Source organism: Bubalus kerabau, chromosome 6, assembly GCF_029407905.1.
Source record: "Bubalus kerabau isolate K-KA32 ecotype Philippines breed swamp buffalo chromosome 6, PCC_UOA_SB_1v2, whole genome shotgun sequence".
Taxonomy (NCBI): domain Eukaryota; kingdom Metazoa; phylum Chordata; class Mammalia; order Artiodactyla; family Bovidae; genus Bubalus; species Bubalus kerabau.
The window spans coordinates 16,381,223-16,402,425 of NC_073629.1; the positions used below are offsets into that span (position 1 = coordinate 16,381,223).

Here is a 21,203-nt window from a genome sequence, read left to right on the forward strand (position 1 = left end):
CTTTATCCATTCATCTGATGATGGACACTTAGCCAAGATATGCTACCATATCTTGGCTATTGTATGCTATGCTGAATTAGTGTTTTTTTCAGACGTACGCTCAGGAGTGGAGTTGCTGGGTCATATAGTAGTTCTATTTTTAGTTTTTTAAGAAAACTTCTCCATACTGTTCTTCACAGTGGCTGCAGCAATTCACTTTCCTGCCAACAGTGTACAGAGTTTCCCTTTTCTCCACATCCTCACCAACATTTGTTATTTGCAGACCTTCTGCCATTCTGACAAGGATGAGATGAAAATCTCGTTGTGGTTTTGATTTGCATTTCCCTGGTGATTAGGGATGTCGGGCATCTTTTCATGGGTCTGTTGGCCATCTGCATTTCCTCTTTGGAAAAACGTCTATTCAGTTCTGCCCATTTTTTGATAGAATTGTTTTTTTGATGTTAAGTTGTATGAACTGTTTCTATATGTTGTATTTTAACTCTTTATCAGTCATATCATTTGAAATATTTTCTCGCATTCAGCACAATGTGTGTTTTATATTAAGTGCTGTGGAATCTATATGGTGTAGCAAAAGGAGCCCTGGAGTAGGGAGTCTAGGGAGCTGAACTCTAGTTCTGGACCTAGCAGCTGATTGACCTCAGCAGGTCTGGCCTCAGTGTTCTGGTTTGTAAGATATTGTTGTTGTTTTTCAGTCACTCAGTGGTGTCTGACTCTTTGTGACCCTATGGACTGCAGCACGCCAGGCTTCCCTGTCCTTCACTATCTCCTGGAGCTTGCTCAAACTCATGTCCGTTGAGTTGGTGATGCCATCCAGCCATCTCATCCTCTGTCACCACCTTCTCCTCCTGCCCTCCATCTTTCCCAACATCAGGGTCTTTTCCAGTGAGTCAGCTCTTCACATCAAGAGAAGACGCCAAGACCTGTCTGAACCCTGATGTTCTCTGCACCCAACACCTTGTCTCGTTTTGGCTCTTGCACCTTCTGTTCTGGGCTTGTCCATCCAGCTCTGGCCGCCCGACCCATGTCTCCTGGCTGTCCCACCATGCTCAGCAGCTGGTGGCAGCTGGAGGGAGAGGGGCGAGTTCTCCAGGAAGAACATGTCCTCCTGACCCCCAGAGCTTACTGGCCGCCTGGCCTTTTCTACCCTTGCAGGAGCAGCTTCTCTCCCTGCACCCTAGCCCACCTGGCTCCCCATGGCTCACAGTCCTGGGCCCAGCTGGGTTTCCTCAATGAAGCAATTCATTCCCCTGGGCCTAACCATCCCCCCTCCTCCCTCCTAACCTCCCCCGCCTGCCCCCCACCTCCCGCCGCCCGTCCACCTGGCCCCAAGTGACAAGAGGCAGCTGATTCAGAGTCCCCGCCCAGAAGCCAGGACATCTGCGTGGAGAGATGTCAGTGCCTTTGGCCTGTGTAATCTTTTCCCTTTGCTCTGACGGAGGTTTTAAAAGCTTAGCAAGTCATCAACCTCAGTGGTTGTTTGGGAGCACCAGCATTCGATCTTCCTGCCTAGGGACCCCTGAGCCACTTCTGCAGGAGAATTGAAAACTGCTGTGGCTGGAAAGACAGGTTTTCCTCACAAGCATCATTTGTTCCACTACGTTTGCAGGGTTATTGCTCCTGGTCCTAGAACTTCTCCAGGGCGAGGAGCTGGGAGAAGAGCTTGGCTGGGGTTTCTGTTTTCCTAGGTCTCTGATCACAGCTGTTACGTTTAAAGGTTTAAACCATGGGTTCTAAACAAATAAATATCTGTTTAGTTAGTGGAATGAGAAAATTAAAAGTGAGTCAGATTCCATCCCCCCACCCCCCATTTCTAGGTGCTATTTACTACCTGAATGATCAAACCTGCAATGGCATCATTTTGCTTGATTCTGCTAGGGAATTTGACATGGTCTTTCATTCATTCATTCATTTGAGTATTTATTGAGCATCCATTACTATGTGCCAAGCCCTGTGTGAAGTAATGAGGACAGAGAGACAAATAGGACCCAGGCCCTGCCATGAAGCAGCCTAGAGTCTGGAGTGACCATTCAGTGAGAGCCTGGGGGCTCCAGCACAGTGAGTTTCATGCAGACCTAGAACTCTAGCCGACAGTCTTAAACCCTGTTTCTGGAAAACAGGGAAATAGAAATAGTGCAAGAGGAAAGAAATGTGAGTGAGGAGAGTGAGATGAGGGCAGAAGAAATAGAGATATGGAAGAAAGGAAGCAGAGAACTTTCCCACGAGAGACGCTGCAGATGGCCCTCCAGTTCCTTGAGGCAGCTCATGGCCATGGGCAGCAAGAACCCAGCAAGGGGGAATCGCCCCCGCCCTGCCCCCCCCCGCTCCCTCTCAGCTTGGCGCTGGCAAGCTGGGTCACAGGCAGGCATTTCCAGCTTGGGGCCTCAGTTCCCCTATCTGTAAAATGGGGCTTTGCACTGGGGTTGGGGTGGGGGGGTCTTAGAGATCATTGAACTAGCATGCTGTAACCAGTGCGGGGCAGAGTAGATTTGGGCAGGAGCCCAAATACACACCCTGGAAGTAGAAGGCAGTGTTTGTCTGGCTTCTCCCATTTCAACGCTGAGATGCCCTTAGGTGTCTGAGGCCTGTGGGCGTCCTGCCATTCCCCTGCTAGCAAGAGGTATCTTCCAGCAACTCCTCCCGCTGCCTAGTGGAAGAAGGAAGGTTCTGGGTCTCCGTGTTTGGATATTTTTCTGGTGTGGACATTTTTTTCTTGGCATTTCTTTTTCTTTCTGATGGTAAGGTCACTTGAATCGCTTCAGGTACAGTGTGAGTCTGCAGAGTGGGCCTGCAGCATGTGATTCGTCAGACAGGCTCCTTGGCAGACCTGCTCCAGCTGCCTGCAGAGGCTGTCCCGAACGCCTCAGCGTGAGGCCAGGTCAGACTACTGAAGCCCAGGGGTCACGTTCTGGAGGGCTCCAGTGCAGGTCATGCTCATTGATTGCTAAACAAAACAATGTTTTGGCAACACAAGGTTATTAGTAGGAGAATTGGGCTTCCTAGCTGGGTGACCTTGGGTAATTGCTTAAATACTCTGAGCCTCAGTTTTCCCATCTGTGAGATGGGAGTGACTGTCCGTATCTCCCGGAGATCCAACAGGAAACTGCAAGAACGTGCTTTGTAAATGGAGAAGCCCTAAACTGAAACCCATGGCACAATGATTCAGTAGCAAATATATTCTGATATTCAGCCTTCTCCATGGTTGTAGCCTCTTCTGTGCTAGTAATTCAAGCCACGGAGGGTTAAGGCAGCTAGGCACATGACTGAGATTGGCCATAATTGATAGAATAGACCTGAAAGGAGTGACATATAATTGCAATTAATCCATGCACCGTGACACTGGCACTGCCCTGCTGAAAACTGTCTACGAATAATTGCTTTGATCTAGAAAAATGATGCCTGTCTATGAGCCTGGGAGCAGGGACCCTGGCCAAGGGTCTGCTAACGGCAGCACTGAGCCCAGCCGCTGCCACTCGACAAGGTGGGCGGGGGAGCTGGGAGACATGGAAGCAGGACGGCAGGGAGGGGCCCCCAATTCTCTGAGACCCTGTGGCAACAAGTGCTACGTATGTAATCATGTGATTCACTAAATAGGGATGTTTTTGAGAGCAAGACATTAATAATTGCTATTCATATCCATAACTATTCCAGACAATAGGCATAAACTGGCCTCCCCCGAGAAAACCTGCATATATATGGCCACTGTGTGTGCAGACAGTTTCAAGCTTCTGGGAACTCTTAGGTGGCAGAGCATTTCCACAATCACAATTTGGTCTTCACAATAACTGTGGAAGGAAGAAAGGATTTTTTACTCATTTGATGGATATCAAAGATAGAATGAACTCACTTGAATATTCTTGCCTGGAAAATCCCACGGACAGAGGTGCCTGGTAGACTATAGTTCATGGGGTCGCAGAGAGTTGGACATGACTGTGAGTGAGCACAAAGATAGTGCTGGAGCTAAACCAGTCCAGTTGGGATCTTTGGCCTGTCCTGCCCGGTGGCTGGGCGCATGCGGATAGAGGACAGCTGGCCAGGATCAGGAAGCTCTGGGGCTGGGGAGACACATGGTGCTCAGATGGAGAGACCCTGCAGCTTGGGCTTCAGAAGAGTAGAGTGACCACACCCATGGGGCGTGCAGGGCACAGATGCCAACAGGGACTTTGCTCGGGTCTTCTCCAGTCCTGAGCTCAGAACCAGAAGACTCCGCCCCTCACTAATCACACGATCTCAGCTATTTGTGTGATCGCTGTGGGCCCCAGTTTCCTCCTTTCTCAAATGGGGACAATAATTCCTTGTCATAAGGATTAAGTGAGACCCTGTATGAAAACGTGTGGCCTCGGAGACTGACATGTCATCGGTACTCAGTGAATCCTTGCAGAGTTAGAATCTGGAGAGAATTCCCAGAAGCAGTACCCTTTACAGCAGCAGTCCCCAACCTTTTCAGCACCAGGGACCAGTTTGACGGAAGACAGTTTCTTCCAGGGACCAGGGGTGGGGGGATGGTTTCGGGATGATTCAAGCACGTTACATGTTCTGTGCACTTGACTTCTATTATTACATCAGCTCCACCTCAGATCATCAGGCAGTAGATCCTGGAGGTGGGGGACCCCTGCTTTAGGGCACCATTGGGATCCTTCTACCTTGAATCAGTTCTGACTTGGACCAGGTAGAGTGGATGTACTCCAGCCTTGAAATCAGGGCTGCTTCAAGCTCTTGCAGGGAGGAGGTGGATAAGAGAAATACAGAGGGGAATTGAGAGCTTCCTGACTCCCCTAAGCTCTGATTCTCTCCTGTATCCACTGTGTGGGGCGGGGGCTCATCCAGGGAAGCTTCAGGCCTTGTGATTCCCTGGAAGTTCTGAACACACAAGCAGCCCATGTTGGCTGGCTGCCTTGGCCATTTAGGCTCAAGGATAAGCTTGCTTGGACATGAGTAGGAGTTACGGCTCCTAGGGTGCCCTGTTGCTGGAATTGATGGCAGCTCAGAGCCAAAGGTAGGCAGGTTGGCAACAATTTGGTGCCGGTGAGCTAGTGAGTGAGAAAGAGTGATAAAAATGCCACATCCGGCCTATTAATAGCCCGTGTTTGGTCTCCACCACTTCTATCAACATCGTCCATCACATCCAAACAATTGAAAAGCCTGTGCCAAGCGCCTAGGAGTTAACAACTCATGGCTGTGCTGAATTTCTGAAAAACAGTATTTCTACTTCTTATGCAGCTCTGAAATGCCAATTGTTCCATGCCAACTGGTTATTTTTCCAGACCATTTCCCTTTATTTATGTTTAAGCTTTTCGAGTTTTAAGCAAGAAGATAGAGAACCTGGACTAGGTGATTATTATTTCTCCTGATTTGCCCTTGAATGAGCCATAGAAGAAATAAATGTCCCTTCCCCAAACATGAGCTGAGTATGTGCAGAGGGGTGGGAGAGGAATCAGAGAGGGGTCCCACCCCTTGCAGGGGTGTGTGGCTGATGGGCAAGCAGGATGCGGACGTGGCAAAAATACCAGCCCAGCCCTCAGAAGACTTAGGGCAAGATAAGCCTTTTCTGTTACCTGGTGTGGGGCCTTGACTGGGGACAGAGCCCCTCCCTGGGCCCCCATTTCCTTGCCTATAAAGTGGGGCAGTTAGACTAGACAGCTGAGGGGGCCCCTTCCCGCTGAGTCTGTGCGTTGAGTGGAGGACTTGCTGTCTCACGTTTATTGGCAAGAGCCTGGGTGTGGAAGTGGAAGGAGGATGATGCTGCCCTTGGGCTGCTGCTCCGGGAAGCCTTGGAAATGTGGCAGGGGAAACACGGGACAAGGCTGCTCCTTATCCGGGAAGCTCCAGCCTTCAGCGATGTCTGTGCAGCCTGCCAGGCGGTTGTTTTTCTCACCATATGTGATTTCTGGGCATCTTAAAAATTTCACTTGGCCCAAACATTGCCAGGCTCAGGGGTTGACTGTGCCGCGTGTGGGGATGGAAGTGGGCTTGCATCTGGGTACCAGGCTGGGAGTGGGCAGAGAATTGTGCTGTGGAAGCCTCTGATGAAGTTGGAAGGTGTCGGTGGGATCATGGTGTTGCTTCTGCTACTGCAGCAGCCTCTGGTGCAGACAGAGGCAGGGGCTGAAGGGTGAAGAGAAGGAAGAGAATTGCCGGGGGTGATGAGGCTGAAAGATGAAGGGTTGGGGTAGTCTGTGGCTGCAGGTGGTAGGAATTCTTATTTTAAAGACTACCCATCTGAAGAGGTGCTTACCCAGCTCATTGGGTAAACTGGTTGACCACAGCTCTCGCAGAGGCTCCAGGAGTCTGGTGCCTGCCCTGGGGCTGGACGGGGAGAGAGAAGCCCAGGCCTGGGTCCGACCTGGCCTGGTCTGCTTTGGTTCTTGCTGGGAACCCAGTGTGCACTCACAAGCTTCTGCAGAGCAAAGTGATTCCTGTTGTTTTCTTGATTTGGGGGCCACATAGGTGTTAATAAGAGGGGAAAAAAATGACTTCAAAGCAAGCCATCCAGAAAGCAGTTATTTGTCTCCAACATTCTAGAACATTAAGAAAAGGGGTCTCCTGCCGCATGGAGGAACTATGGGGATGATGGTCTCGGTGAGGGCGGCACTGGATATTTGCAAGGAGAAGCCCTCTCACAGTGATGGCAAACCAAGCAGGCTTCTGGTAGGGCTCTGCCACAGCTGCGGGGGTGAAGTGGTTGAAGTGGTTCTCTGTAGTGGGGGACTCCCAGGCTGCCAGGATGCATGTTGGGACTAGGACAAGAGGCCTTCGGTGTGTGCTTCTCCTGAGATGAAGGTGGGGATCGGGGCCTTCAGAATGAGATGCGTAGTGACAGGTGTGCGTTCATCAAAGCTGCAGAAGGTTGTGCGGGGCTTTGTGACACCATAAGAGTGATGTAATTGCTGACTGGCCAAGAGCACGCAGATTCCACAAGCAGAGGAGGAAGAGAGGTAATCAGGAGCAGATTGTTTATGGGAGAAGGAAATAAAGTGGCTAGGTGAGAGGTTCGGAGGTGACTTCCAGGGTAGGAATCTAGGCTTTTGGGAGACAGATAAGTTTAGAGCTCTTATATCTTCAGAAACGGGGGAGGGTGGCAGGGATAGCTACCTTGTGAGCCTAAGCCTGGGAGCCCCCAGACCAGCTTCTAAGCTTTCCTTCAACACAGGCTGGTGTTTGATAGGGGCTGAGCTGACCTCACTGGGCCTCAGTGTCCTCATGTAGAATGAAGGTGGGGACAAGTTGATTTCCAGGGGTGCCTCCAGGTCTGGTACTTCTATTTTTATTGGTATTTGTCTTGGGGAGGGGCTCGCTTATTGAGGACTTTTGCATAGGCACAGATGATCCCAAGATCAGAGTGAGGCTTTACAGAGGCATTTGTTTGTTTAGCTTTATTGGGGGCTAAGCACCTGAGAAAGCTGAAGCCAGGTCTGTGAAAAAGTCAGAGCCTTTCCGACATAGAATAGCCTGCCTTGATAGGAAGTGAGTTCCCCATCCCTGGAGGCAATCAAGCGGAGACTGAATGACTATGTGCCAGGAATCTTACAGAGATTCATGAGCTGTTTAGGAGAGTCATGAGCCATTTAACTAGATGGCTTTTACATTTCCTTTTAGCTCTAAGGAATGCCACTGCTTGTGTATATGATTGTTCAACAGCATTTCCTCAAGACAGTGATGGCAGCCCCAGCCTTCTGGGCTTCTTTCTTGTGCCCCTAGAGGAGTAGTTCTCATCTCTTGCCTGTACATTTGAATCACTGAAATGTGTTTTGAAATGTCAGTGTCCAGGCCTCACCTGCAGAGATTTGATTTAACTGTTCTGGGGTGGAGATCAAGGCCCCTCTGTGCTGTTGGTGCCTGGTGGGCACCCTTCCCCCCTGCTTTCTCCCTGATGGGGTGAGGAGACTCAATGCCATCCACCCCCCACTCCCGGTTTCATTCTGCCTTGGTATTGGGCTCAAAAGTCTAACCTTTCGGCATTCATTCACCCAACAAACTTTTGTAAAGTGCTTACTTCCTGTTGGAAGACCTAATGGGCCGGTTCTTGACGACTTCAGGAGCAACCAGCCCCAGACTGCCCTAAGAGAGACCTCATGATGTGTATTTCAATGTCCCACACTTAGCACAGTGCCTGGCACATGGCAAGTATGTAATAAAAATTTTGATTGAATTGCATGGAATCTTTGCCAATAGTGTAAGTGGGGCAGGAAGATAAATTATAAGCAGTCACGCAGTAGCGAATTCACGATAGGCCAGTTCCCCTCTGCTCAGACCTTGTAAAGGAAACCATCTCCTTAATTGGAATTATGTTTGTGGCCCTAGGGATGACCCATCTGACTTGATATTTTGGTAGTATGGTCTTCCAAATGACCTTTTTGTTCTCTCTCGGGGCATTGCACAGCAGGAGAGCCGAGGCTGGTTTCCTCTTAATTGGTGTCCCGGTCATCGTGCTGGCTTCAGTAACCATTACCAAACCACTGTCTGCTCAGACCTGATGCCCTTGTATTAGCTGCACCGTGTCCCTCAGCCATCGGGTTTCATTTCCTTCTGGGAGTGACAGCTTAGAGGGCTGCAGAGAAATGCCCCAGGCCAACCTGACTTTATGAGTTTTATTTTGAGACCTTTGGGGACCTTCTTTGCACAAGTGTTTTCTACCTGACCTCCCCACTGCAGGCCTGGTCTGGGCTGCACTTACAATGATGATGCAGACCCGCAGACCTGACCTCAAGCTGCTCATACTCTGTCATGGTAGTGAGTGACCGAGGTTTAATGGTGACATGACTGGGGCCTCCTCAGAGAGCCATGAGGTGGGGGATTAGTCCCGCCTGGGAAGGCTGGGCTGGAAAGCGTGATGTTCTGATGATGGTTGGGCACCCTATATGTCATAAGACTGGGTGGAGAGAGCCCAGAACCTGAGGTCTGCCTTCTGCCTGGGTTAGAATCTGATCTCCACTTCATCCTCACTTGGGGATGGTGGGCAAGCCACAGAGCCTCCCTGGGATTGTCCTGAGATCTAAAGCCATCACACCAGTGCCTGGCCATGCTAAGCACACAGCAGATGCTGGCTGTTATTTTATTTTTTTATATGTAAATAGTTAATTACAGAATGATGTTCAATTGTATGGACATACCAGTTTGTTTATGCATCTCTGATTGATAGACATCTGAAATGTTCTCTGATTGATAGAAGTTTGAAATGTTCTCTGATTGATAGACATTTGAAATGTTCCAGTTTGGGGCCATTATGCTTTTTATTTATTTGTGTTTCAGCTGTTCCGTCAGGCATATGGGACCCTGATCAAGAATCGAAACTGTGCCCCCTGCAGTGGAAGCATGGTCTTAACCACCGGACCACCAGGGAAATCCTATGGCTGTTATTTTGATTGTTTATTAGTTGTCATGTATTTGGAAGCTCAGGATGGAAGTGTCTACCTGTTTGACACATTTCAAAAATTTCCCCCCTTCATTCAAATATTTAAGTTTCGACTAATACTTATTGACCTACTGTGTGTAGGACAATGCCCGAGGCACCAGGATGTAGAAGTGGACAAATGAGATTGAAAAATACTGCCCTTCCGGGGCTTCCATCTAGGTGGTGAGCAACAGCCCCTGGGGCCTGGTAAAGACACACACTCACCTCCACAGAGGGCTCAGGAAGGTGGAAAGGTGCCTGCAGCTTGGTCTACACTACCCAGGCTGATGCTTAGCCCTGGTGGGCATCCAGCGGGGGACAGTCTCTTGCTCTCCTCGTCTGCACAGAGAGCCTGCATGCTCAGAAAAAAGCATCTTTGGGGAGAAGGCACTCTCTGAAGCCTCCTTTGGTCTCTGGTTAGTCTGTAAGCCTCACCTCACATTCAGGATGTAAGGAGCCACTTGTACATCTTCTCTCTCAGCATGGGCCTTCTGCCCATTTCTTCCAGGCCCTACGCACCTGCCCTTCATCTGCCAGGTCGGATTCAGGCTCAGCAGCCCGGGGGTGAATGGGGTTTTGCAAGTACCCAGCACAGGGCCTGGGCATAGTTAAGTGCTCAATAAATATTTATACTGTGAATGGATGAGTGTATGAATGTTTGCCCCACTGCAGACCACCAAAGCTGTCTTTCTGAAATGTCTGGGGGGCATCTTTGTATATTGTTGCAAACCTCAAATGCTGATGATATTGGAGGGGAATTCTGCAGCCCCTCCCTGACCCACAACTGAGACGCAGCTGGCTTTCCCTGCATTGACATCTGTGTAGCGAGAGAAATGGTGCTTGGCTACAAGAGAATGTGAGCTTTTCTTTCTGTGAAGAAAGACTGAGTTTTTTCTTATGCCTTATTTTACTGTATTCTCCAATACTAATGAGAGTTGATCCTGTTAGATCTGGCTTGCAGAGAAGGAAACAGAGGCCCAGAGAGGTTAAGCGACTGGTCCAGTGGCACATAGCTAGTGAGCAGCAGAGATATGACTTGAATTCTGGCTTTTTGCTTTCAAATCCCATGTTATTTAGAAAAAGACAATGGTAATTTTCTTTGTTAGCCATCTTGTTCTATTTGAGGAGAAGTTGGCATGAGTGAGTTTTGTTGCTGACTGTTTCACAGTCACAATTTTATCATGTATAGAAATGCTTGAGAAAAAGGGAAGAAAGGAAAAACTGTTGGGAGTGTCCCTGTGACCTGTGTACGTTTCACGGCCCGTGTATGGCCAGTGCCATCAGCCGGTAGGCTTCAGGGACTATTTGGTCCAAGGGTCTCATTTTACTGGGGGGTATTGAGGTCTAGTGTTCTTGCCTGGAGAATCCCAGGGACAGGGGAGCCTGGTGGGCCACCGTCTATGGGGTCGCACAGAGTCGGACACGACTGAAGCGACTTAGCAGCAGCATTGAGGTCTAGAAGAGTGATGCAGCCTGTCCAAAGTCAGGCATTTATCACAGAGGTGTCTGAGACCTCCTGGGTCCTCTGATGGCAAGCCCAGGGCCCAGCTCAAGACTTCTTGGTTATGAGACACCCTGGGTTCTTGGCACTTCTCTCTTCTCAGGCTTGTCAGAGACCCAAGTGCCCTCTGAGGCTCCCAGGGTCCACCTCCCATCCCATCATGCATCTTTGCCTGTTTTCCTTATTCTAAAATTAGACAGCCAAGGATGCAGAGTGTCTGAGTAATTCCACTCTGGGCCATGAGTGACCAAAATCAGATTCTGGTGGGATCCAGGCTGGACAGTCACTCTGCAGATGCCAGGAAGAGCCAGGAATGTATTTAAATCAGGCAGCTTAACCCGGGATGATGAGCCTGAGCTAAGAGATGAGCATTAGAGTGAAAGGTGTGGAGGGTGAATGAAAATAAGAGGTCATGAGAAAGAGGCAGGATAAGAGCAGAGGAAGGAGGAAGTCAGGGGCTTGATTCTGGTAAGGAAGCACCAGGTTGAGGAAAGAAGCCGAGTCTCAGCAGAGAACATCAACCGAGAATACAGTCTTCCCGGCCAGTGGACGAGGGGCTGGATTTTAATTTGCATAGCATTAATTAGCAAGAGTGTCCAATTAGGACAACCATTATAGAGCCACAGTATTAAGCTGATGCTGAAATGTCAATCAGTTTTGGAGCCTCTCCATGAAATTGAAGGAAAAGTTGACCTTATTAAGCAGAAAAGAATTCGAAATCAATTATTTCCCAAATAAAATGCATAAAACATAGATCTTAATTCAGGAGATACAGACTTTAGATGGTATCACCTCTTCCCCTTTGGGGATTCCAGCCAGTGACAGAGATCATGAATGGGGCTCGTATGTACACATGCATACTCATTCTTGGGGGAAGGCACCTCCCCATTTTTTACCTGATATGTTTCACTTGTTTTCAGTGCCCCTCTAGGACTCTGCTTGCAAGTATGGTTTTCTGTTATTTTCAAATGTTCCAACAATAAAACACATTTAGGACTTCAGAGTCTCTGGGGAGGTCTACCGTAATCATTACAATTCTGGCTTGTCTTTGGAAGTTACAAGGCAGGTGGGGAGAGCAGTTTATACGGCTGGCTCAGAAGCCAGGAACACACTCCATCACACTCCACACAGCCTCAGGGGAGGAAGGGCTGGAGCGGTTCTGAGAAGGCTCACTGCAGAAACTGGAGGCTGGAAAAGTCTGACCAGCAGGGCAGGTGGGGTGTTGATGCATGGGCAGAGCACGGGACCTGAAAGCAGATTATCTGGAATAAGTCCTGCCTCCATTTTTTGGCCACATCCTTGTATAAATTAGGTGACTTCTCAAAGTCTCAGTTTCCTCCTCTGTAAAAGGAGGTTGACGATGCTCACCATGCATGGCAGGCCCCTAGAGCAGTGCTTTGCAACAGATTGTTGTCATCAGTGAGAAGTCGTAGATCTGTGAAGGGCTGGTTCTTGTCTTGGAGCAGAACAGGGACCACGCGATGCGGGCATCTTGTAGGAATGTGGTTCACCCTCCTTCCCTGCTAGGAATCCGCTCTACAGCACCCCGATGGCTGTAGCCAGCTTCTGCTAGGATGACACAAACTCAGCATCTCACATGGGAGTCTAGTTCATTTTGAAGCATGGTATATAGAAAAATCTGATGTATAGCTAAAATCTGGGCTAGTTATATGACCTTAGAGAAGTCACATTGTCTCTATGACCCTCAGTTTAAAAAAAATATTTATTTATATTTTTGGTTGTATTAGGTCTTTGTTGCTACGTGTGGGATTTCTCTAGTGGTAGAGAGCAGAGTCTCCTCTTCGTTGCGATCCAGGGGCTTCTCATTGCCGTGGCCTCTGTGATTGCAGAGCCTGGGCTCTAGGCATGTGGGCTTCAGTAGTTGTGGCGCATGGGCTTAGTTGCTCCATGGCATGTAGAATCTTCCTGCACCAGGGATCCAATCTATGTGCCCTGCATTGGCAGGCAGATTCATATCCATTGCACCATTAGGGAAGTCCGTCAGTTTTCTTTTTAATCAGTAAAATGGAGACATTATGATCTCATCTGTAGGGTGAGGATGCAAAGTAATTTGTGTAGAAGGCATAGTCTGGGACCTGGTATGTAGTTGACACTTAATAAACATTAGGTCAAAATAAAAGCACTATTATTAAGAAGCTTCAAGAAGCACTCATTAAGTACCTGTTGTACTCAGAGCATCAGAGGTAATACAGTTGAGTACCCTGACACTTAATACAATCATACTATATATTTTCAGTCATTTTTACATTAAAAATAATTGGAAATATATATATAGTTTTGGGGTCCGGATTGATCACTTGATATTGAATCATGAGCCTTTCCTGATGTCTTCAAATATTCTCGACAGAAGTGGCTTTGAGTGACAACATAGTGTTCCGTCACTGGCTCGTCTCCAATTTGCTTACCCACTCTAATATTTGGGAGCATTTAGGAATAAATGCAGAGAAGGCAATGGCACCCCACTCCAGTACTCTTGCCTGGAAAATCCCATGGACGGAGGAGCCTGGTGGGCTACAGTCCATGGGGTCGCTGAGGGTCGGACATGACTGAGTGACTTCACTTTCACTTTTTACTTTCATGCATTGGAGAAGGCAATGGCAACCCACTCCAGTGTTCTTGCTCGGAGAATCCCAGGGACGGGGGAGCCTGGTGGGCTGCCATCTATAGGGTCGCACACAGTCGGGCACGACTGAAGTGACTTAGCAGCAGCAGGAATAAATGGCTTTGAAAAAACTCTCATCTGTTGAGATATGACTTGCAAGCATTCTTGTGTAGTAAGAATTGTTACTCTAGTGTTTAAAAGGTCTGAGTTGCAGGGGAGAAGGGTTGATCGGTTGGGGTGATCACAGGGCTTGTGTATGTATGTACACACACCTGTTCGGCCCCCCACTCACTGCCATCCAAGGGCCGAAGGGACTCATAGGGCTGGGAGGGAGTGCTGTGATCAACTCAACCCAGTCCCGCAGGCCCTCAAGCCCTACAGTTGCTTGGATTTGCTTCCAGAGTTATTTCGCTTCTGTGAGAGGAATCTTCCACATGCCCAGCACAAGCTGCCAGGCCTGAGCTACTGGAAGGGGGCCTTCTAGCTACCTGTCCATGGACTTTGATTTAGTTTTTGGCCCCTTTTTATCTCTTTATGGCGTGCGGCAGCTAGCCAGCCCTGATGGCTGCCATCATCCAAAGAACCATGTCAGTTTCAAGCTTAGTTGGAGATCAGACAGCAAAGAAAAGATAATTCAGGATTTTAACAAATAGAAAACATTTCTAGTCCAGCTGACTTCTTTGACGTATTTTTGGCTATTAAAAATGGTTGACGGTTTGTTTTTTATTGACGTGCTAGAGACTGCAAAGAAATCTGTAAAGTAGTGAGCATTCCCGCTGATCCAATACACATTTGTCTCCCCATGGGGCTGGAGCTGGCCAACGAGGTTTCACTGGCCAAAACCAAGAAGAGGGTGGAGTTGCCTTTTACGTAAAGGCTTGGAGTTTTAGAACAAAAGGAAGAGGCTTGAAGGACAGGAGACAGCATCTGGCCCCTTTCCCTTTATTTCTTCCTCTAAAAATGATGGAAATAGACTTGGATTCTGATTTCAGTTAATTTCTGCCAAAAGAAATTAATTAGAGTTTGAAATACGCAGCTGGTCCCAAATCCTTCCCTGGGGAGGCGTGATGCTCCCCAGATGTCTTCAGACCCCTTTGAGAAGAAAGTGATGGTCATTTCTGGCTCAAAAGCATTATGATCTGTTCCCAGTTGATTTCTGAAGGGGAAGTGGCCTTATCCTCAAAGTGTGAGTGTCCCTGAAATCACCACCTGCTCTTCAGCCCTGCTAGGTCTTGTGGTTCGGATGGTGTTTCAGGCACCCAGTAGTGCTTTCAAAGATTGGAACCTTCCAAAGGGCTGAAATTGTGTTCTGTTTTGTCCTGGGCCCTTAATTGGAGCAGCATAGTACTCCTTGAGACATCTCTGTGCATGTGTGCCGAGTAAATGATTCCAGGCTGCTCTTCATTAAGTGTAGAACATACAAGAGGCTAAATGAAACACGGCTTATAATTAGACCATCGTCTGGGAAGAGCAAAATGGACATCTTTCCCTGCAGCTGGTTGGTCCTACATAGTATAGAAAGTTGGGGTCTGTGTATAAGCCAGTTTGGAAGCTTCTGGTAGGCAGAGGATCTCTGTAAATATCCCATAGTGTCTACCACACTGTTGGACACCTAGGAGATGCTCAAGAAATGAGAAGAGGTTGAAATCGTCATGAAAGAAAGAAAGAATGAGCTCCTGCATGGGTTCTCCCTTGGGTTCCCAGCACTAAGTGGGCCCCAGAACTGTATCACATAGATGAAGGGTAGATTGGCAGACACCAGGGAGAGCTGCTGTCTTTCCATCTCAGCCTGCAAAGGGGATTGAGAACACAAACTTGGGCATCTGGGAACCCTGGGCTCAAATCCAAGCCCTCCACTGATTCCAGTGGCTGCCCCATATTGGACCCCTCGCCCTCTAATGCTGCAGATCTCAGGTACTCCTCCCTCTGCCTCTGAAAGCTTGCTTTCTTGGACAGTGATGTCTCCCCCTCTCTACTGGAGGTTGCACGTGGTGATTAATTATATTCCACCTTTGGGACCTGGAGGAGGAAGTGGGGACTCACGCCAGTATTCTTGCCTGGAGAATCCCATGGACTGAGGAGCCTGGTGGGCTATATAGTCCATAGAGTTGCAAAGAATCGGACATGACTGAAGTGACTTAGCATGCACTCACGCACCTTTGAGACACCTTCCATTATTATCTTGTCATTTGGGTCTGTGTAAATGGACACTTCTCACATTTTTACTCTGTTTCCCACCGAAGAGTGGGCTGAAGACTTGTGGGCAGTGAGTCAGAGGCCTTGGCTTTGGACCCTGGCCTGAGCCACTCACCGCTCTGAGCCTTCACCTGTGGTATCTATAAAGTTGGGTGAAAGACCTGGGGCTGTCTTGAGAATAGATGAGAACAAGGTGTGAAACCACCTTGTAAACAGTAAGTTGCTTTGTAGACACCAGGCATTTTATGATTCTGGAGCACAGGGACTGTTTCTGGTGTGGCAGGCGTCTCTCAGGATGCATGGGGCTACAACACCGTGCTTGGAAGTACTGCCGGCTCTCTGCTGCCTTTGTTCAGGGCTGTGTTCCCGCCTTCCTCCGGGACTGGGAGCCGCCTCTGCTCCCTGGCTTCCAAATGCCCAGGCGGTACCAGCCCTGCAGAGAAGGTGAGGGAAATGACGGTAGCCATCCTCACAGGGCCGGGTACTGGGCTAGGCACCTTACATATTGTTATTTAGTTGCTCGGTTGTGTCTGACTCTGTGACCCCATGGATTTGCAGCATGCCAGGCTTCCCTGTCTTTCACCGTCTCCTGGAGTTTGCTCGAGCTCATGTCCATTGAGTCAGTGATGCCATCCAACCATCTCATCCTCTGTCATCCCCTTCTCCTTCTGCGTTCAATCTTATAGAGTGCCTTTATCTTTCACAGCAGCCCTGAGAGGTAGGTACTGCTATTATCCCCATCTGATGCCAGAAGCCACTGAGTGCAGAGATAGAGTGAGCGGCCTGAGATCACATGGCTAGTAAGTGGCTGTATCAGGGGTTGGATCCAGTGGGCTGGTCTGGAGCTCTTGCTGCTAACCATGTGGGTCTCCTAAGTGGCCCTGGGCTGGAGGACTGCAGCAGAGGCCAAATGACCCACCCTGCCTCTCCCAGCCTCAGCTGAAGGGACCCTCAGGGCCCTTTTCCTGCCCAGGAACTTTGCTGTCCTGTGCTCGGCCCCCTTCCTTCTCCAGGAATTCCTCCACTGCCCTTGCTTCCTTCCGTGCCCTTGGCCTAAAATGGGAAAGCCACCACCAGGACATTCTCATTCATTCCTGAAAGAACTCTGCATTGTCAGGATGGAGGGGACCTTGGAATCCTCTGGTTCAGGTTTGTTAAGAGGAAAGAAAGGCCGAAGCTGGCACAGTATTGATGCCCAAACCAGATAATAGCAGCACAGAAAAGAATTATGTTCATATGACTTATGAGTATGGAGGCAAAAATTCTAAACAACACATCAGCAAACTGGATCTAGCCATGTATAACAAACATAATACATCACGCCCAAGCAGGGTTCATCCCAGGAATGCAAATATGATTTAACCCTAGAAAACAGAGGCTCAGAGGGCAGCTGCGGAGACTGAGCCAGCCCAGGGCCCAGCCCAAGGTGCTTTCGGGGATCTGGCTACCTTTGTGCTGTATTCTGCTCCTGGGAGGTGCTGGTGACAGTCTTTGCTTTGCTGTCGCTGCCCCTCACCCCTTTACGTAGCCTCAGCGTGAGATGTTCTGTCCTGGATCTTTTCTAATCCTCTCTTTCCGTTTCTCCCGCAGGATTCCATGTTTTCACTGGCCCTGAAATGCCTTATCAGTCTGTCTACCATCATCCTTTTGGGTTTGATCATCGCCTATCACACACGTGAAGTCCAGGTAGGTGCCCTTGCCCACATCCCTTCACGCAGGGGAGTTCCTCTGCCCCAGGCTGAGCCCGCCCCTCGCCCCCTCAGGAAGTAGCTGGGGGATCTCACCAGACAGTATCCGAGACTGTGGCTCTTCTCTTTCGTTTTGGGTCCTCATGGGAGAGGTAACCGTGACTCTGCTCTGGGGCTTTAGAACCATGGTGATTATCCCAGAGGCAAACATGGCTTCATGTTTTGGGGACAGTCCTGCTCAGAGTCTTCATTTTGCACTGTTTTACTGTAGGACTGACTTTGCTTTTTCTATCTCTTGCTGGATCTTTTCTGAGTGTGAGCCACTGAATCTCCCAAGTGAAGCAGACCTTCCTCCTATGCCCTTGCATGCATGTGCCTACGTGCACACACACACATACACACAGACACTGCACTAGATAATACTAGGAGTCTGATGGTGTGTTTACCACTTCCTGGACTGTGCCAGGAAGGAGTCGTTTTCTAGATAGAATAGAATCTGCTGTGGTCGAGGAGGCTTCTGTTTCTTGCTGCCCAGGAGTCACTTGGCACCCAGAGAAATATTGGCCTGGCGTCTGGGGTGTACTCCAGTTTGGCCGCTATAAGGAGGATGGTTTGACCTGGGCTGGGAAGGGCAGGCAGGAGTGAGCAGGTCGGAGGCATCTTCTCCTGACAGCGGGTCTCCTGCGTCACCTGGCCCTTGGGCTCACCTGCTGTGCTGGGGCCCTGGAGGGTTCTATGGTATCCAGATGTTTTTTCTCACTTGCATGCACATCTGAATATAACCCTGTTCTTTGGCTGGAGGAGCACAGATAGATCTACATCTGGGCAGCAGGCGAGAAATTGACAAAGACCAGAACTCAGAGTTGGGAAAGCTGGGGCTGAGACTTGGCCATGACCTCTTCTCACAGCAGGTCTCTGGCCAGCCCTGTGACCTCTCTGGACTGGAACGTGTGAACTTTTCTGTCTGGAACATGGGGCTTTTCATTCCACTGTTTACTGGTTGTTGTGAGGATGAATGGGTAGTGTATGAGAGGGCTCTGTGAACTTTAAAACACTTCAAATATCATACCTCTTGTCACCCAGCATTTCTGGGCTGAGTGGCCGCACAGGCAGAGATGGGTGAGCATCTTCTGCTCCTGGGAGGCTGGTCTGATCTCCCATTGCATGCTGGGGGCCACTGCAGCCAGCCTGGGGGAGGGAGCCTTGGCTGCAGGCCACCTCGGCTCCACTCTGTTGATGACCAGAGGACACTCATTGAGAAGGTGGGGACTCTTTAGTCTCTGGAGGGGTCACAGGTGCAGGGACAGAGCTTGTGCTGTGAAGGCTGAGAGTCCCAGACACCACCGAGCATGTTACTTTGTGGGGTCCGACCTGGACAACATGGGTGGGCTTTAACCCCAGGAAGGAGCCAGGAGTACAGGCAGGAGAAATGGGCAGGAATGGGAGATGGGACCCGGAGTCATAGTCGGGGCTCCCAGCCAGGTTCACCCCACCCCAAACCAGCTGTGGGACCCAGGTGTTTCCTTAGTTCCTCTGAGCCCCTGCACCCTCATCGGGAGGCATTGTACTACACTATATCACCTTGATGAAAGTGAAGGAGGAGAGTGAAAAAGTTGGCTTAAAGCTCAACATTCAGAATACTAAGATCATGGCATCTGGTCCCATCACTTCATGGGAAATAGGTGGGGAAACAGTGGAAACAGTGTTAGACTTTATTTTTTTGGGCTCCAAAATCACTGTAGATGGTGATTGCAGCCATGACATTGAAAGACACTTACTCCTTGGAAGGAAAGTTATGACCAACCTAGATAGCATATTCAAAAGCAGAGACATTACTTTGCCAACAAAGGTCCATCTAGTCAAGGCTATGGTTTTTCCAGTGGTCATGTATGGATGTGAGAGTTGGACTGTGAAGAAAGCTGAGCACCGAAGAATTGATGCTTTTGAACTGCGGTGTTGGAGAAGACTCTTGAGAGTCCCTTGGACTGCAAGGAGATCCAACCAGTCCATTCTGAAGGAGATCAGTCCTGGGTGTTCATTGAAAGGACTGATGTTGAAGCTGAAACTCCAATACTTTGGCCACCTCATGCGAAGAGTTGACTCACTGGAAAAGACTCTGATGCTGGGAGGGATTGGGGGCAGGAGGAGAAGGGGACAACAGAGGATGAGATGGCTGGATGGCATCACCGACTCGATGGACATGGGTTTGGGTAGACTCCGGGAGTTGGTGATGGACAGGGAGGCCTGGCATGGTGCGATTCATGGGGTCGCAAAGAGTCGGACATGACTGAGCGACTGAACTGAACTGATGCCACCTTGACCTGTGCAGAGGGGTCACACAGGCCAGAGAAAAAGGCAGAGTAGTAAAGCTCAGCTGTGATCCAGGCTTGGGGAAGAGGAAAAGGAGCTGATCCAAGCCTGACGCCTGCACAGTGGGTCCACTCGGCTTGGCTGCTGCTATTTCTACTCCAGGACTTGGAACTGGAAGAGCCAGGTGTCCCTTCTCTGATTCTCTCGGGGTCCTGCCCTGCTGGATCCCAGGGCTGGCAGCCTTAGCTCTCAGACCTGACCCCACCCAACTGCAGTTGTGACCTCAGTTCTTTCCAGGTGGTGGGGCTAGCACCTAGCTGGGCACACTTTGTCCTTTCTCACCTCACAGCTAGTCTCTGCTTCGCCCTCATTATGGGCACCAGAGGATGCTATGTCAGTTACTTGCCTTGGCCTGACACTCACAGTTCAGAGCAACGAAGTGAAGTCAGTGAAGGCATTGAATCCTGGCTCAAACACTTCAGTCTGAATGCCCTTGGGCCAAGAACAACTTATAACAACTTCTCTGGGCCTTGGTTTCCCCATGTGAAGTGTGGAAGTCATACCTTCCACCTTGCTGAACTTGTAAGAGGGTGGGTCCATTTCCTGTGACCTCTGTCCCACTGCTTCCAGCTGGGCCTCATCTCACAAGCTGTGCCCACCAGGCGGTCACTGTCAGGACCACTCGGTACTGGCAAGCGGCTGGACTTCCTCTCTACCCTGCCTGCACGCTCAGCTCCCACCACCCAGTCCGTCATCCTACCTGGCCCACCAACACGTGGGTTGTCACCAGAACGTGGCTCCCTCTGTGCCTCTTACCTGTCCAGTGAAGTTCTTTCTTCTGGAAAGTTCTAATGGGACTTTCTTTGGCCAGAGGGAATCTGGAATGGTTTGGGCCCAGACAGCAGAGCCTTCGTACGTACTTACCTGACCATACTGTAGTTTTCTGTGCTGGTCCTTTTCCCCAGCCTCAGGGACAATGATGTTGTGAATCTTTGTATTTCCAGGGACCCACAGCATGTGACAGGGAGCTGGTTTTCTGCAGGGGATGTTTTGAATGAAAGGGTGCTGGATTTGAGATGTCTGATTTCCAAAGTCATTTTGACCATTTCTTAGCCCTGTGGTCTTGGGCCTCAGTTTCCACATCTGTTCATTGAAGATCCCAAGCCCGCCACACCCCAATTCTGTAATTCTCTGATTGAGGTCTGGTGCTAGCCAGCTAGGGAACCTGCCTCCTGAGAGTGAGTGGAGGGAGGGTAATCCCAGGCATGATTGCTTATCCAGAGGGGCTGCTTGGATAACCTCTTCTGTAGGGAGAGGCCAGCCGCTGCTCATCTGTTGGCAGGCAGGGCAGGGACAGGGTAGGGTGAGGTCAGGGGCTTGTGTCAATGATATGCTTGCCACTTCCTTATCCACAGCAGTTGCTGGCCACTTGGCTCAATTATAGCAGGAACCGGAAGGCCGTGTTTCCACCTCCCCCCAGCCCTGCCCCAGCTGCTC

At 49.6% G+C, this 21,203-nt stretch overlaps 1 protein-coding gene across 4 annotated transcripts in view; it reads left to right on the forward strand.

Moving 5' to 3' along the window:
- Positions 1-21,203, forward strand: part of KCNN3 (potassium calcium-activated channel subfamily N member 3) — a 172,439-nt gene that overhangs the window by 28,873 nt on the left and 122,363 nt on the right. For all 4 annotated transcript variants that reach the window (XM_055584115.1, XM_055584116.1, XM_055584117.1 and 1 more), the window contains exon 2: positions 17,299-17,394. In XM_055584115.1, the coding sequence (XP_055440090.1) occupies positions 17,299-17,394 (96 nt within the window). The remainder of the gene's footprint in view (positions 1-17,298; positions 17,395-21,203) is intronic.